This window comes from Myxine glutinosa, chromosome 5, assembly GCF_964187855.1.
Source record: "Myxine glutinosa chromosome 5, kmMyxGlut1.1, whole genome shotgun sequence".
Classification (NCBI taxonomy): Eukaryota; Metazoa; Chordata; class Myxini; order Myxiniformes; family Myxinidae; genus Myxine; species Myxine glutinosa.
In genome coordinates, this window is record NC_136265.1 from 69,819,228 (window position 1) to 69,837,275 (window position 18,048).

Genomic DNA, 18,048 nt, shown 5'->3' on the forward strand with positions numbered 1-18,048 from the left:
TTGCCCCCTGCATGAAAAGCAGCCCAAACGGTCACCCCACCACCTCCATCTTGGACTCTTGGCACTATACAATCTTCGTTATGGGCTTCATGCACTTGTCTGCGCACTCGGACGTGGCCATTTTGACGATAGACCAGAAATCTAGACTCGTCACTGAAGGTCACGTGATTCCAGTGTCCTGGCTGCCATTGACGGTGCTCTCTGGCCCACTGTAATCGGCGCTGGCTGTGTTGTCTGGTCAGGCGTGGCTTTCTCAGGGGACGCCTGGCACGATAGCCTGCTTGAACCAGTCGTTGGTTGACTAGCCTTCTGGATACAGGCACATTTGTCAGTTGCTGCCACTCAGCCCTAAGCCGATTAGCTGACTTGGTACAGCCATTGCAGACTAACCGGTGCAGCTGGCAATCATCTCTCCTTGTGGTTCTGTGTGGACGTCCTGGCCTCGGTATTGGAGTAGGGACACCCCTCTGAGCATTTCGTTTCAGGATCTTTGACACCTGACCTTGAGTGATGCCATACTGCCGAGCAATAGCACGCTGTTTCATGCCAGAATTTCGTAAAGCCACCACTCCATGACAAACAACATTGTCAAGTTGACGGACCATCTCCAGAGGAAGCGGCAATAACTTTTGTAGACGTGCAGCAGTTGTTTTCCAGTAATACAGAACGCAACAACCCTTATTTACCCGATTGTGAAGCCAATCGTCAAATGTACCTGTCCTTACATTTTGTCACGCCACCTGTGATATAATCCTGTTATTGACTTCTTGCTGCGAAAGACAATCAGTGACATGGTTCTTTCAACAAAGACATCACCGAAGGGTAAAAGAAACTCACCAGATTGATATACTGAGTTCAGAAAGTAAACCCAAGTCAAGAAAAAAAAAAAATTCCATATTAAATGCCAAGTCTGTATATAGTGAGTCAGAAATATGGTTATTTTTTAACACAAGTGTAAAGGTAATAAAAAGTTGTATTTCAAAACAAATTCTTACAAGAAAGTGAAGTACATAACATGCCATTTATTTGCGGAAAAGAACACCGAGGAGATGCGCACCATTTTGTCTGACGCATTCCTCCAATCATGGACGCCAATTATTCATGACGTTCTGCAACATGGCCACGTTATTATTCTTGATTTCACGTCTGATGTTTTCCTTAAGTTCAGGAAGAGTTTGTGGATGGTTATCATACACTTTGTCCTTTAGATATGACCACAAGAAATAATCACATGCAGTCAAACCGGGTGACCTCGCTGGCCATGGAATATCGCCGTTTCTGAAAATGACATGCTTTGGAAAGAGCGCCCTTGCAGTAGTCATGGACACTGGTGGTGTGGGAGGTTGCACCATCTTGCTGAGACCACGTCATTGGGCTCACTTCTGCAAGTCTGTTTAATTCTCTGGAGAGGAAGTTAGAAACCATATCGGTATATCGAGCTGCAGTTATAGTGACGACATTTCCGTTTTCGTTCTCAAAGATGTAATGCTGAACGACGAAAGTGCACACCACACTGTGACTTTGGGACTGTGTAACGGTTTCATGTGCATTTCTGTTTGGTTTTCGGCTGCCCAAACACGAGTATTTTGCTTGTTGACATCATCACACTGATGAAAATGTGCTTCATCAGACATGAACAAATAGTTGGCAATGTTTTGGTTTTCATTTCCGTCCATCAATGAAAGCATTCCCTCACAAAAATTATAGGGGGCAATCTCATCATCTTGGCTTAATTCCTGGACAGTTTGAATTTTATAGGGATAAAAGTTTAAATCCTTATGGAATATGCGGCGTAGTGACATGTGAGGAATTATTAAGGCTGATGCATGTTTTCGGCTGGAGCAATGCAGACTTCTCAAAACTGACTCCCTTACACGCTCAATGTTTTGTGCCTTTCTTACTGATTTGGGTGATTTGGGTGATCTTACTGATTTCATTTCTTACTGAGTCTGTTTCCACATTCTTGAGTTTTATTTAGAAAACCCTCAAAGTCACGTTGGTGTTTGTCCGTCCATCCATCCGTCCCCAAAAATGTGTTGGCGCTTATATCTCAAGGGCTATACATTGAAACTAGCTGAAACTTGGAATATAAATCGGCCAATAGGTCCAGTTTATGGCTTTCGAAATAAATTCCACCTAAGTGCTATAGTTTTTGCTTTAAAATTAAATATATACAATTATATATATACATATATATATATATATATATATATATATACATAAATAAATAAATATATAAAATATATATACATACTTTCTAACTCTTCAAAATATTATTACCTAAATCTAATCTGCTGGCTTAATGGCCAAATGGATAAGGCATCAGATTCCCATGCTGGGGAGTGTAGGTTCGAGCCCCATCTGGGTTGAATAATTTTTTTCTTCTTACTTTTTGAAGTATTTTAGATCATCTTGGAAAATCAAAGGGAGGTGCAAAGTACCCCTCCCTTCATATGGAATCATTTCTCTGCATGCAACTTTAACAACATGGGGGACTGAAAATTTGTTTGTCGGCTTATATTGGTACAGTCACGTGAAAAAGGAAGTACACCCCATGTAAAGTTTTGACTTTTTCAACATATTTCAACATACAGCTATTTGATCTTCATTTCAACAATATTGATTGGTAAAGGTGATATAATCTATCTATAATTCCAGTAATCTCTGTGTGTTTGTTTGTACGTTTGTACGTTTGTACGTTTGTTTGTCTGTGACCGCTGTTTCTCGACAACCACGGGTCCGATATACTTTAAACTTGCCAGGTATATTGCTGGGGACCCGAGGATGTGCCTTTTCAAGGTTTCATATTAATCGGACAATTACTTACCGAGCTATGTCCAAAAAACGATTCAACCAATCAGAGAGCAGCGAACTATCGCGTGTGCCGAACGTGGCGGACACACTCTGCCTCGGATGGCACATTTGAGAGCGTATTCATTTATTTCACGTTTGCAAACTATGTTGGCGCTATGTTGGCGTTAAACTATGTTTTAAAACTAATAAAAACCATTTCATGTAAATAGAGGGGGGGGGGGGGGGATTGTCACTGTACTCGCACGAGCAGATGGCGGAAGTGCCTGACCGCCAAGTGAAGTCCGAGCAACTCGCGGTCGAAGGTACTGTAACGGCGTTCGGGCGGGCGAAGCTGCCGGCTAAAGAACGCCAGCGGTTGCCAAGCTCCGTTTTAAAACTAATTAAAACCCCGGGGGGATTGTCACTGTACTCGCAAGCCGTTCGCCGTTCGCTTTGGCGTTGCGAATGGACCAAAACATTTCATGGACCAAACCATTTCATGTAAAGCGTTCGCCGTTCGCTTTGGCGTTGCGAATGGACCAAAACATTTCATGGACCAAACCATTTCATGTAAATAGAGGGGGGGATATAATTTTCGATATAGATATAGTACGGGCATGCCCTAGTATCACAAATATCATGAAACATTTACATTTTGTAGTCCATTGTATAATTTAAATAAACATAAATGCAAATTTCGCATGTGGAAAAAGTAAGTACACCCTTGGCTCTAATAGGTGGTATTGCCCCCTTTGGCAGAATCAACCTCAAGGAGACATTTCTTATAACTGTCTACCAGTCTCTGACATCGACTGGGAGAAATTTTTGCCCACTCCTCCATGCAGAATTCTTTCAGCTGTGCGATGTTTGAGGGGTTTCTTGCATGCACAGCTCGTTTCAAATCCCCCCACAACATCTCGATGGGATTTAGATCCGGGCTTTGACTTGGCCATTCCAGAACCCTCCATTTCTTTCTTTTCAGCCATTCCTTGGTGGATTTACTGGTATGTTTTGGGTCATTGTCATGTTGCAAGGTCCACCTTCGGTTGAGCTTCAACCTTCCATCAGATGGCCTCGCATTATTCTCAAGCACCCTCTGGTACAATGAAGAATTCATACTGGATTCTATGATGGTGAGCTGCCCAGGCCCTGATGCAGCAAAGCTGCCCCAAACCATAATATTTCCACCACCATGCTTTACCAGTTGGTATCAGGTTCTTGTGGTCAAATGCTGTCTTTGGTTTTCGCCAAACATGTCTTCTGGTACTGTGGCCAAATAGCTCTACCTTTGACTCATCTGTCCAGAGCACATTGTTTCAGAAGTGCTGGTCTTTGCCTAGGTGTTCATTGGCAAACTTTAGTCTTGCCCTGATGTTCTTTCTGGACAGCAAAGGTTTCCTCCTGGCACACCTCCCATGCAGATGAAATTTGTGCAGCCTCTTTCTTATGGTAGACTCGTGCACTTTGACATCAAAAGTGGCAAGAGCTACCTGGAGGTCGCGTGATGACATTCTGGGGTTCTTTGAGACTTCTTTCAGCATCTTGCGGTCTGCTCTCAGGCTGAACTTGCTGGGGCGGCCTGGCTTGAACAAGTTGGCAGTTGTCTGGAATCTTCTCCACTTGCAGATGATCTTCCGGACAGCCGAATGATTGATTTCAAATTATTTGGAGATCTTTTTAAATCCCTTCCCAGACTCATACGCATCTATAATCTTCTTTCTGAAGGCCTCAGAGAGCTCTTTTGATCTAGGCATGGTGATGCCGCACACTTCAACAACAAAGAGCAAACCAAACTAAATGTCTGAGGGTTAAATAAGACAGGTTCCTCCAAGATCCTCTCTAATGATGTTCTAATCATTTGCACCTGAGCTGGTACACCTGATTCTAATTTTAGGTGTTTGAAGTAGCGATAAATGTAGGGGTGTACTTACTTTTTCCCCATGCGAAATTTGCATTTATGTTTATTTAAATTATACAATGGACTAGAAAATGCAAATGTTTCATGATATTTGTTTTATTAAATCACCTTTATCTATCAATATTGTTGAAATGAAGATCAAATAACTGTATGTTGAAATATGTTGAAAAAGTCAAAACTTTACATGGGGTGTACTTACTTTTTCACGTGACTGTATATCATTTTTATAAATACTAGGGCATGCCCGTACTATATCTATATCTAAAATTATATCCCCCCCTCTATTTACATGAAATGGTTTGGTCCATGAAATGTTTTGGTCCATTCGCAACGCCAAAGCGAACGGCGAACGCTTTACATGAAATGGTTTGGTCCATGAAATGTTTTGGTCCATTCGCAACGCCAAAGCGAACGGCGAACGGCTTGCGAGTACAGTGACAATCCCCCCGGGGTTTTAATTAGTTTTAAAACGGAGCTTGGCAACCGCTGGCGTTCTTTAGCCGGCAGCTTCGCCCGCCCGAACGCCGTTACAGTACCTTCGACCGCGAGTTGCTCGGACTTCACTTGGCGGTCAGGCACTTCCGCCATCTGCTCGTGCGAGTACAGTGACAATCCCCCCCCCCCCCCTCTATTTACATGAAATGGTTTTTATTAGTTTTAAAACATAGTTTAACGCCAACATAGCGCCAACATAGTTTGCAAACGTGAAATAAATGAATACGCTCTCAAATGTGCCATCCGAGGCAGAGTGTGTCCGCCACGTTCGGCACACGCGATAGTTCGCTGCTCTCTGATTGGTTGAATCGTTTTTTGGACATAGCTCGGTAAGTAATTGTCCGATTAATATGAAACCTTGAAAAGGCACATCCTCGGGTCCCCAGCAATATACCTGGCAAGTTTAAAGTATATCGGACCCGTGGTTGTCGAGAAACAGCGGTCACAGACAAACAAACATACAAACGTACAAACGTACAAACGTACAAACAAACACACAGAGATTACTGGAATTATAGATAGATACATATATACACACTTTTATACCCCTTTAAAAAAAAAAAAAATTCTTTCTAACGTGCTGGCTCAATGGCCAAATGGATAAAGCATCAGATTCCCAAGCTGGGGATTGTGGGTTTGAATCCTGTCTGGGTTGAATTTTTTTTTTTTTTTTGGTTTTTCAAGTCGTTTATATCATCTTTAATAACGTCTTGTACGATGAACAAATGCATTTTGTTTGTATTTAAAATTAATCTTGTGAAAAATGCCAGGGGCATAGAAAAGGCCCCTTTATATGCGATGTGCCATGTGGCAAACCATATAAAAGACACACACCACACCAGCCATGCACCCCGCACCTACACTAATAACAACAAATAAAGTAACTGGAACCAGGACATTCAAATGCCGCTGAGGCCACCAGCCGGGTCATCGTCAGGGACTGCGGGAGGGACAATGGGGCCCCGCCCCGAGGGGTAGTGATTGGTCCGGCCGATGGAGCGATGAGGTGGACTCTTTGATTGGAGCACACACTGACGTCATCGGATGACGTTGGAGACCGGGGAACAAAAATACTGTGTCCCGGCATTTTCTTTCTCTTGGTGTCCCGAGTTGATGAAAGGCGGTCAAGGTTCGTGCTCTTGGCTCTGACCTCGTGGATGTGATCACAGGCAGACGCATTCTTTCTCTTGGTCCGGGCTGCATGGTGCGAGCGGTGCCATCCTTTCCCTGGTTCGTTGGTGCTGACTTTGTGGTGGCTGGGTGCACCTGAGAGACCTTGGTGCTTTGTGGAGCATGGGATGAGGATGGAGGGGGGCCTACTCGCTTCACGTTTGCAGGTGGCGGTGAACGCGGCTTGAGACACCCGCAAGGTGTCTTGATCTTGAGACACCAAGGCGTGTATTTTCCCACGCACGGACCAGGGACCCGTTCGAGGACCGACGGGATTCAAGGGCCGCTCAAAGCTGAGCACTGAGCAAACAAACCAAACACACATTTATTACTTTGAGTTATTTATCCCCTTGTGGTGTATATGAGTCAGTATGGGAGTGCTCCATTGAGGATTTTGGTTTTACCCTGCATTTCTTGTTACCTGGCATTGTTTTTTATTAAACCCTTTTATTGTTGCATTTTAATTCCGTGTCGATTTGATTTGATTATCGTGGTTCAAGGATGCTCCAGTGGAATCCGTGCAGGTAAGAGCTTTGCTGCCCTCCACGACTCCTCGCATGTATAAAGAAGGTCCACCAGAGTTGACTGAACGCCTCGGAGGTCAGCTCGATCGGCTATTCGTCCCCAGGGGTGTTCACCCCCGAGAACACAACAATACATTTACTTCTTCATGCAGCTGTATGAATCAAATTGGCGCCCCATTATATTAACTTTTCTAGAGCATTACTTGGTTCCTCCTAAGAACACAAGGGTAGTACAGCATGCACACGAAATTTTTTGAATGTCCCTTCTTTTCTTTACTTTGCCACATGGCACATACCCTCATATAAAGGGGCCTTTTCTATGCCCCTGGCATTTTACCTAAGAATATATTCTGCCTTGTTTTATCAGTGGAAAAATAAACAATTATTTGTGCACATTGGACCAGATCATGCACCATGCTGTTTACAGAGCTGAAACTGTTTCTTTAGCGAGGGTTACAATCCTGGATTGGTCGCCATTTCAAAATACAGGAAGTTTTGGCAGTAATTTGGAATTTGGCCAGGTTTCCAGCGATATGTGCCCTACTCTTTGCAAAAGACCCCCGTGGGATACTTAATGTTTGAACAGAATTTGCATGTTGGGTCAATTAATTTGTTAGTCAATCAAAAACTAGACGCATTCATTTTGTTTTCAGATCAAAAGGTCAAAGTGGCCGAAAATCATCAATTTTTATTCGATGAATTTGAAATTTGAACAGAAGTTGAATCGTGGGTCACTGAAGCTTATTGCTTTTTAAGGCAAAATGTAAAGGATCAAGATCACGTACAGGCCTCAATTTCCATCCGATTGACTTTAAATTTGAACAGATTTTGTATATTTTTGATCACGTAATTTGTTCACAAATAAACTAGAAGCCTATTGTTGTTCTTGACTTCCAAAGGGCAAGGTCGGAGCGACTGACTTCACAAGGACCGGTCTATGACCGCTTGTTTACAACTATTCATAATTTAGTCTTTGGAGAATTGTGCACACAAAATCAGACAATATTTTGTTTTTTACTTTTTTTCTCTCTAAGTTGCCACATTCCGCTATTTTTTTTTTCTGTCAAATTCAGTTATCCATTTCAAGTCACCGACTCCGTGAATTCTGTCCGTTTTCTACGATTGTGGAAATTTACTAGCTCTATATTGACCAACAGAAGGTCAGATCATCGGATTTCCTTTTCCTCTTGGGTTTCAAATCGATATGTTTCAAGAGAATAAGAACTAAACACTTGCGGTCCGGAGCTGTATTGTGATTTTTCGTTTATTTGGAAGTACTATTTCATTTTGAGTTTGAATGGGATGTTTTCATTTTCAGATTTTATTGTGAAAGTAAAGGTGGAGTCCGAGTTCATTGATGATTCCTCCTCGCTTGTCAAAGGTTTGAAGAACAACAATAATAATAAGAACAATAATCTTCTGTTGATTGTTCTTATAACAGAAAAGCTTTCCTGAGAAAGAACCAATTTATCAAATGTTTTACAGTTGAAGCTCATCCGGGGACGAGGGAAACATTCCAAAGCTATTTTCAGACTTCCCAAGATATGTTGAGGAATAAGCATGTAAAGGTGGAACCACGTCGTTCTCCTCCAATGGAGTCCGGCAAAGCTGCTCAGCTGCTCGACGGTAAGCCGAGCTTCATGGAGAACACATCACACTGTTTTTACTGTTTTTTGTTTGTTCTTGTTGTTGATGAAATGATTTTGTTCCAAACTTTGTGGAATAACAGATATATTCAATTGTAGTCAACCAAGTGGGCTTGTTTATCTTCACCAGACAGGGATAGTTGTTGCTTATCATATACCCAGAAATATTTCTGCACTTAGTTTTCAAACATTAGCTCTTTATCTTTCTGATCAATCCTGAGTAAAGGCCAGAAATACTCTGTTTCAGGAATACACACCTTGGAAATAACTACTTGCAGGAGATTTGTCGATTGTCTACTGTTTATTTTGCTGTGTCTGTGTTTATTGTGTGCTTATAGTTTGGTTTTGTTTTAAAATTTGTGCAAATTTGTGAGTATTAGTCGGATTTTTTTGTACAGGGATTTTTGAGGCCGACCCGGCTCCCTCGTTAGTTGAAATGCGTCCTTTCTCTGTAATACATTGTCTTTTTATTTTCACCCCTCTATCTTCCTCCCTCAATTTCCTCCCAACTTTATACCCTATGTTTAATGTCCAGAATATAAATTTAAAAAAATAAAAATTACTCCTCACTACATCCCCCCCTCCCACACTCACCCACCCACTCCCCCCGCACCCCCCCCCCCCCCCCCAAATCACGAGCACGTGTTGTCTCGCCTCTCTCCTCCTCAATTTTGCTGATTACCCCTCATCCTGCCCTCTCTCCTTGCTCTTCTGCAATCTCTGACCCACTGTCAACAGCTCTCCCTGCATCCTCCTCTCCTCCCTAATCTTACCCTTCCCCACCCCTCCCCTCTCTCGTACCTGACGCTTCCTCTCCCTCTTCCTTCATGGTATGTACCTCTAACATCCGGGGCCTTTGCTGAAACCTGACTGATCTCTCCATACAACTTGCTTCTGACAAACCAGACTTAATCTGCTTAACAGAAACTTTCCTCCTTCAAGATATCTCTGCTTCCTTAATATTTCTCCCTGGTTACTCCCTCCTCCGGTATGATGGACCTGAGCTTCATCCTGGTGGTGGAGTTGCTGTCTTTATCAAAATCTCTATTCCTCACTCTCCCTGCATTACCCTCACTCCACCACACCCCCAGGAGTACCTCTGGCTACGGCTTCCTCTCCACTCCCACCTTTGGTTCATTTGTGTGTTGAACCATCCACCAAACAGTGATGACTCCATTTACATCTCGTTGTCTGACAACAAGGACCAACTTCTATCCACTCTTCCCAACTCTCTCTTCCTCATATGTGGCGACTTCAATTGTCATCATGTCAGTGGGCTGGGTGTGGGTACCTCTCACACCTGCCATGGCACCTTGGCAAAAGTCTTTGGGACTGACACAATCTGTCAATTTCCCGACCCGGATCTCAGTCAATGCAGCATCTTCTCTTCTGGATTTGATTATGACTAACTTCACTGCAAATTTCTGCTGTTCGTCTTCTGCTCCAGTTGGTTCATCTGATCATGTGATTGTTGAAGTGGACATCCCTTTAGCTATCCATAGAGAGCCACTTCAGCGCCGCCCAGTCTGGCATTTACTCACGCCCGACTGGCACGGTCTTCAAGCAGCCATCAATCATCTGGATTGGTCTCCCATCACCACTGTCTCCGACATCAACTCATCCTGGGAATTCTTCCAGAGTAAATTGCTCTCTCTCTCTCGTGCACAGATTTATCCAATCTCGTCTTCAGTTGTCATACCCTTCCTCCTGTCCATGGTACACTGAATCTTGTGGTGAGGGAGTTGCCATGAAACAACTTGCCTTTGCCTCTTGGAAGGCAAATCCTACTGAAGGCAATCTCAGTTCCTTCCACCAAGCTCAGAACAAGTGTGTGTCTACCCTCAGGAGTCCCAGGAAGCACTATCTCTCCACACTCAAGAATGAACTCTCAAACCTGTCTCCTTCCTCCAAATCCTGGTGGCGTCTGGTCAAATCTGTTTCTGGTGTTTGTTCCCCTTCCATCCCCTCCCTTACCTCAAAAGGCTACACAGTTGACACCGCACGTGACAAAGCCGAATGCCTCAACTCTGTGTTTGCCTCAAAATCTTGTGTCCCAAACCCATCTCCCTCTTCCCACCTTTCCCAGTCAAACCCAACTGCTCCTGGACTCTGTGTCCTTCTCTTCTGACAAGGTGGAGAAGTTTCTTTCAAACTTCGACTCTGATTCTGCAACTGGACCAGACGGCATCAGCCCCCACGGGTCCGAAAATCCTGCTCTGCCGCTCTATCAAACCATCTCTCTGTTCTCTTCACCCTCTCTTTTGCTCAAGGTCATCTGCCATCAGCTTGGAAAGCAGCTAAAATTACCACTTTACGTAAAAAAGGTGCAAAAACAGATCCTTGCAATTTCAGACAAATCAGCATGCTCCCAATCATCAGCAAGGTCATGGAATCCATCATCGCTTCCAGCATTAAATTCTTCCTCAGCAATGGCTTGATCTCTGATCATCAATTTTGATTCAGACCAGGTCACTCTACTCTGGATATGTTGCTTCTGCTGTCTCAACAATGGATGGAGGTCCACAATGCCAAACAGGAAATCAGAGCCGTCTCCCGTGACATATCTCGTGCCTTCGATACGGTCTGGCAACCGCTCTGCTCACCAAACTCTCCTCTTATGGTATCCATGGAAATCCCCAACATGGCTTGCGGACTTCCTCTTCTGTCATAGTCAAGGTGTAGCTCTGAATGGAATTCTCTCATCGCCAGTTCTTCAAGGCAATGTTCTGGGCCCTGTGCTTTTTCTAATCTTCATCATTGATCTCTTTGACCCTCTTGAAAATCCTTTATATCTTTTTGCTGATAAATCCACTCTTTGCCGCTCCATAACTCATCCCTCAGATCGGCAGGCAGCAGCCTCTTTTCTCTCTGCAGACCTGGATAAAATCACAAACTGATCAAACAAGTGGAACATGTCTTTCAATCCTGACAAATCTCACACTCTCACTTTGTCTCTCCGAAAAGACCACCTGGACAACCCTCCCATCTACTTTCTCAACAACCTCTCCAAGAAGTTCTGTCACTCAAGCTTTTGTGTCTCACTATCTGCCATGATCCTTCCTGGGAAAACCACATTTCCAAGCAGGCCTCCAAAGCCAGTCGCCGACTGGGCATCCTCCGTCGTGTGAAGTCCTTTATTGGCATTACTGAGCTCCTCACCACATACAAGGCTTTTGTCCACAGCTTGATTGAGTTCAGCTCTCCCCTCTTGGCTGGTGCTCCTGCCTCACACCTCGCTCGACTTCACACTGTAGGAACCAAGACTTTCAGAATCATTGGTATCTCCTGCAATGAAGCTGATTCTGAGGGCCTTGCACTCTCTCACCGCAGTCAGGTTGGCTGTCCTTTCCTGCCTTACACCCCCTGCTCTGTCTATGCTCTTTCCCCCAAATGGTCCTACAAGATGCACAAGCCCTGTCAGCAACCCTCTTCTGATAAAACTGCCAAAATCAAGAGTCTGTTCACCTTCTCTCTTTCATTCTTCTTTTTTCTCGCCTCTGTGACAAACTCCCACACTCTCTTCAATCCCACTCCTCCCTCCAGGTCTTCAAAACAGCTGTTCACCACCATCTCATATCTTCCCCCATCCAAAACCTTGATCTCTTCTACCCGGGGTAATAGCCCACCTCCTTCAAATTCCATTTTCTTTCATGAAATCCCTGTGATGTCCATCTTGTTTATCCCGTGTAGCCCGCCCCAGCTCTTTCTCTCCCCCTCTTGTCTCCCACTCCCTTGTTCGTTGTTGTCTCCATATGCGGGTTTTCAGAGTTGGGAGGGAGTTCTCCCAGAACTCAAATTGTCCACCTTCTTTTCAGTGAAGAATCATTATTCATGAACTAGATGGTGAAACTTCGTTCTCATAGCTTTGTTCCAAGAGCTCTTTTTAGAATCCTCACTGAACCTCTGACAGCCTCCACTTGTAGCTCGTTTGTCGTGATATTCCCCGGAATGATTTTAAGCACTCAGTAAGGGTTTTCATGATCATCCCTGTTGTTTCGACTCGGACTGGTACAATTTCAAGCTTTCTTCAATTTCTAAATCCTCTTGACCTAGTTTTTCAGCTCCCGGTATTTGAACATTTTCTTGGTTTCTGAAGCATTTAGTCAAAAAGCATTGGGAACAGAACCTCAATCAACAATACCGTCTTTTCATTTTTGTGTTTGAGCACTATGTCTGGACTCAATGCTCCACCTGCAATGTCCACACTTAATTGGATCATCTTATCATGCATGTGCACTATATCTTAATCCTCAAGGATCAGATTTGGTTTGTGTTTCCATGATTGTTCTGGGACCGGAATGTTGAAATGTTTACAGATGTGCCAGAGGATTACTATGCAGAGGCTGTCATGCCTTTCTGTGTACAACTGTTCTGACATGAGTTTTTTGGATCCTGAAAGGAGATGACTGGTACTTTCTGTTTCTACCCCACAAAACCTGCAGTTGTCAGATTAGCTCAATCCTGCCATTTTATTTTTCTTTCACGAGTGTAGTTTCCCTGGTCTTGGGCATTTCTGATGACTCATTCGCCATCCCAGTTAATCTGACCTCTTCTTAGCCATTCCAATGAACCTTCCTTGTTGATCCATGGTCTGTCAAGCTCTTTTTTAAATCTTCCTGCTCTTTTGTCATTCTCCCATTTGTCGGAGTATATCTGCTGATATTTCTTTTTGTAGTTTTCCCTTTTCTTCTTTGCGATCATTGGGGCTGTATTTGTTTCTCTTTCCTTTTCCTATGTAGTATCCTGCAGTTGCACCTGTTTTTGGAAGTTTGCTGCTAAATGGATTAAGGATACATTTTCTGATTTGTTGTTTTCTTGCTCGTGTACAAATCTCATTCGATAGTCTGTTGAGCTTTTCACATACTCCGCTAGACCTACACAAGTTGTTCTGTGCACGTGGATCAGTTCCATCAGACTGCCTCCTCGTTATCGTTTCGGCAAGTAAAACCTCGGAATGCATTGATTGTTGTCGAATGGTTTATGAATAGTTAGAAGTTTCCTTGTTTTGATGTCTATGTTGTTGATCTCCAATTGTGGACAGTTTATTATTGCACAGCTTTTAGCCTGGTACATCACGGAAGCCACTCCTGAGAAAAATGAACATCACAGCATGCCAGGAGTTTGCAAAAAGGCACGTGAAAGACTCAGAGCATGAGGCAAAAGATTATGTGGTGTGATGAGACGATGTGGTCTGTTGTGGATTATGTGGTCTGTTATGTGGATAATGTGGATTATGTGGTCTGTTGTTGTTGTTGTTGTGTGATGAGACAAATTTTTTTTAACCTTTGGCCTTGAATGCAAGGCGCGACGTCTGGCAGAAACTTGAAGTGCTCAGTAAGGGTTTTCTTGATCCTCCCTGTTGCTCTGACTATCACTGGTACAATTTCAACTTTCTTCAATTTCCAAGTCCTCTTGACCTAATTTTCCAGTTCCTGGTATTTGAGCATTTTCTTGGTTTCTGAAGCATTTAGTCCAAAGTCATTGAGAACTGAAACCTCAATCAACAATGCCGTCTTTTCCTTTTTGTGTTTGAGCACGATGTCTGGATGCAATGCTTTGTTTGCAATGTCCACACTTGATGGGATCATCTTGTCACATGTGAGCATGATTTGTTCATTTTCAATGATTGGATTTAGTTTGTGTTTCCATGATTTTTCTGGAACCGGAATGTTGAAATGTTTGCAGATGTGCCAGTGGATTACTCCAAAGACTCAAGTGGATTACTCAAGTGTTCTCTTTGCTCCAAAGCATTTGCTCAACCCTCACGTTTACACGCTCATCAAAGAAAACATACACGAGAGAAAGACACCGCATATGGAGATAACAACCAACGAGGGAAACCATACAAGTGTTCTCCATGTAATAAGGCCTATGGTCAAGTATCAGCTCTACAAACTCATCAAAGAACACACACGGGAGAGAAGCCTTACAATTGTTCTGTGTGTCCGAAGGCCTTCAGTCAATTATCACATTTACAAACTCATCAAAGAACACACACGGGAGAGAAGCCTTACAATTGTTCTGTGTGTTATAAATCGTTTGCAAGCAAGATACGATTAACAGAGCATAGAAGAACACACACTGGAGAGAAGCCCTACAATTGTTCTGTGTGTTATAAATCGTTTGCAAGCAAGACAGGATTAACAGAGCATGGAAGAACACACACTGGAGAGAAGCCTTACAATTGTTCTGTGTGTTATAAATCGTTTGCAAGCAAGAAACGATTAACAGAGCATGGAAGAACACACACTGGGGAGAAGCCTTACAATTGTTCTGTGTGTTTTAAATCGTTTGCAAGGAAGACACGATTAACAGAGCATGGAAGAACACACACTGGAGAGAAGCCTTACAATTGTTCTGTGTGTTATAAATCCCTTGCAAGCAAGAAACGATTAACAGAGCATGAAAGAACACACACTGGAGAGAAGCCTTACAATTGTTCTGTGTGTTTTAAATCGTTTGCAAGCAAGACACGATTAACAGAGCATGGAAGAACACACACAGCGGAGAAGCCCTACAAATGTTGTGTGTGTCAGAAGTCGTTTGCTTGCAAGACCTCATTAAGAGTGCATAAACGAACACATACCGGTGAGAAGCCCTACAGGTGTTCTGTGTGCATGAAATCATTTACTGCATCAACATCTTTAAAAGGACATCAAAGAATACACACAGGAGAAAAGCCGTACAAGTGTTCTGTGTGCATGAAATCATTTACTTTGTTAACATCTTTGAGACAACATGAAAGAATACACACAGGAGAGAGGCCTTACAAGTGTTCTGTGTGCAGCAAGACATTTATGACCTTATCAGCTGTAAAAGAACATCAAACAACACACACTGGTGTGAAGTACCGACAACGCAATTTACGAATACCTCACTCAACAACCCTCACACCCTCGCAGCTTTAGAGGCAGAACAGAAAGGATGTGGGAGAGTCTGCTACCTATAGAATGATTGATAATTTGTAATGATGCTTTGGAACACAACGCTGATACTACGTCACTTGGAAGGAAAAATTGAAATCCCAGGGGTAAAGATGACGTGGTATCCTACAAGGTGACAGCCTCCAGATTTGTCTGGCTCTGGACTCAGAGTAACCCCGTCAATGAACAAGGACACGGATACAGTCCAACGTGCAACAGAAAAATAACCAAAGAACCGAGAAAGGTAAAACTTCTATCTGTAGGGATGATCTAAAACTCTTCACGCCAAATCGTAATAAATTGGCAGGTCAACTCAAACTAGTAAAGCGTTACTCGGAGGATATTCGAATGGAATTTGGTCTTGACAAATGTGCAAAATGCACATTTCTATTTGGCAAAACAAAAAGAACACACAATATCTCAATCGATGAAAGTACATCAACACAGGAACGAAGCATCCTCCAATGACCTTGGAATAGAAGAAGATCCCCAGGTGTAACACAAAAATGCGTAAAATAATCGGCAAAGAGGACTTACGCAGAACAAGACAAATTCTGAAGGCATCCCTCTCTCCAATGAACAAAATCAAAGCTATAAACCAACTTGCAGTTCCAGTATTTCCAATAGAGCTGAGAAATTATAAAGTGACCGCAATTTGAGATAAACAATGAAACGGAAAACCAAATACTGCATTGGAGTCATCAGAAGGAACCAGAATAAGCAAAGCGCAAAGATGGAGTCATCAGGAAGAACCTGGACAGGATTCTGATTTCAGCCGCTACTCCACAACCCTCAAATCAATTCAGGCGCAGCCAAGTGAATCTTACAGAAGAAATTCTGCAAGAATTCACTTCTCCTAAGATGGATAGACAAAAAAGAGAGAAATAAAGAAGAAGCAAGAATTAGAATGAATAGAGAGTATAAGTTATACATCGTGTTCAAAATAAGAATGTGTAGAAAAACGACTTCATTATCATAAAGCTTCTAATTGACGATGAAAATGTTATTGCAGGATATTTCAACGACTACTTTGTAACTACATGTGGTGACCTCGCCAGACATATTCCCATTGGAAATATGAATTTTTATGACTCGATGGATGATCAAAATCGGAACTCAATGTTTATATTTCCTGCTCATTCAACTGAACGTTTCGACATTTTAAAAGACTTCAAAAATCAAAAAAGTTCAGGCTATGATGGTATGAACAATTTCCTTGTTGGAAACATTTTCCATGACATATCTGTTCCATTAACACACATCTTCAATCTACCACTTTTTTTTTTCTGGAATTGTACCAGATAAAATGAATATTGCTAAAGTCGTTCCTTATTTTCAAAAAGAGCAATCCTTTTGAGCTTTGCAATTATCGCCCAATATCCTTTTTAAATTTATATATGTGGGAATATTACATGCCCAGACCGGGAAGCGAACCCAGGTCACCTGGAAAACCGTTCCAGTGCTCTGCCATCTGAGCTATCTGGGCGACCCTGACTGAGCAGGCAATTTTCCCACACATGTGATTGGCACTCTCTTTCCGTCAATGCTTCATGGGCACTCGCTATCAACCAGAGGAGCACCAACGGCCTGAACACGAGAGGGTCTTCCTCCAATGGGGTTTGGGCAAATCCATGTCCTCTATCATAAACACCACTGGGGGCGTCGTGAAACAATTAGATTAATGAACAGCATCAGATAATTAAATTTATACATGCGGGAAAATTACATTCCCAGACCAGGAATCAAACCCAGGTCCTTAACCATACCAGTGCTCTGCCATCTGAGCGATCTGGGCGACCCTGACTGAGCACGCAATTTTTCCCAAACATATGATGAAGGGCTTATGTGCTTGGGCGTAAGAGCTTTCTTTTGTGACACTGTTTGTCTTGCAACATCATATGTGTGGCACAGCACTGGTACGGCAGAGCACCGATATAAACCTTATCCAAGGGGGAGGGTGGTTTCAGAAATCTTGATTTATAACTATAAAAGTGTAAATAAATCTGTTTGCTTAAAGAAGTGAAAACTAAATGACCCTTGTTCTTACTGTAGCCAGCAAGTAGTGCTTGCCGCACATATGCTTTTCAGAAATCAGCTTGTATGTACATTTCATCACTTGTCTTTTGACCAAGATAAACTTGTTTTTGCTTAGCTTACCCCAACCAAAGCATTTTATCAGATTCTGTGGCTTGACATTCAGCTGAAACCAAGTGATGGAGATGTGACTAAAAGTCGCTGCTCTTTGCTGATAACTGAGGGAATTGTAATGCTACTTCAGAGCTTTTGCATAAGTATGTGGATTGAACCTCGCTGGACCAGAGGCAGGCTGGGTTACAGCAAGCAAACTTCTCGGCACGTGTGAATACAATAAATGGTCGTTTGAAGTAAAGTGGAACTGTCAGTGAATTTTGTTTGAAGTAAATTGAGTGCTTCCACAACACAAACCCAACACAGCCCATCACCCAAACAACACCATCCCTACTGTGAAGCATATGGTGGTGGAAGCATCATGTTATGGGGATGTTTCTCGTCAGCAGGAATTGGGGCACTTGTCAGGATAGAAGGGAAAATGGATGGAG

The 18,048-nt window shown here is 42.9% G+C and overlaps 1 protein-coding gene across 1 annotated transcript in view; it reads left to right on the forward strand.

Moving 5' to 3' along the window:
- LOC144892120 (uncharacterized) overlaps positions 1 to 18,048 on the forward strand; it is a 93,394-nt gene that overhangs the window by 32,050 nt on the left and 43,296 nt on the right. The window contains exons 5-7 of the mRNA XM_078777336.1: positions 8,219 to 8,281; positions 8,386 to 8,526; positions 14,232 to 15,444. Coding sequence (XP_078633462.1) covers positions 8,219 to 8,281; positions 8,386 to 8,526; positions 14,232 to 15,444 — 1,417 coding nt within the window. The remainder of the gene's footprint in view (positions 1 to 8,218; positions 8,282 to 8,385; positions 8,527 to 14,231; positions 15,445 to 18,048) is intronic.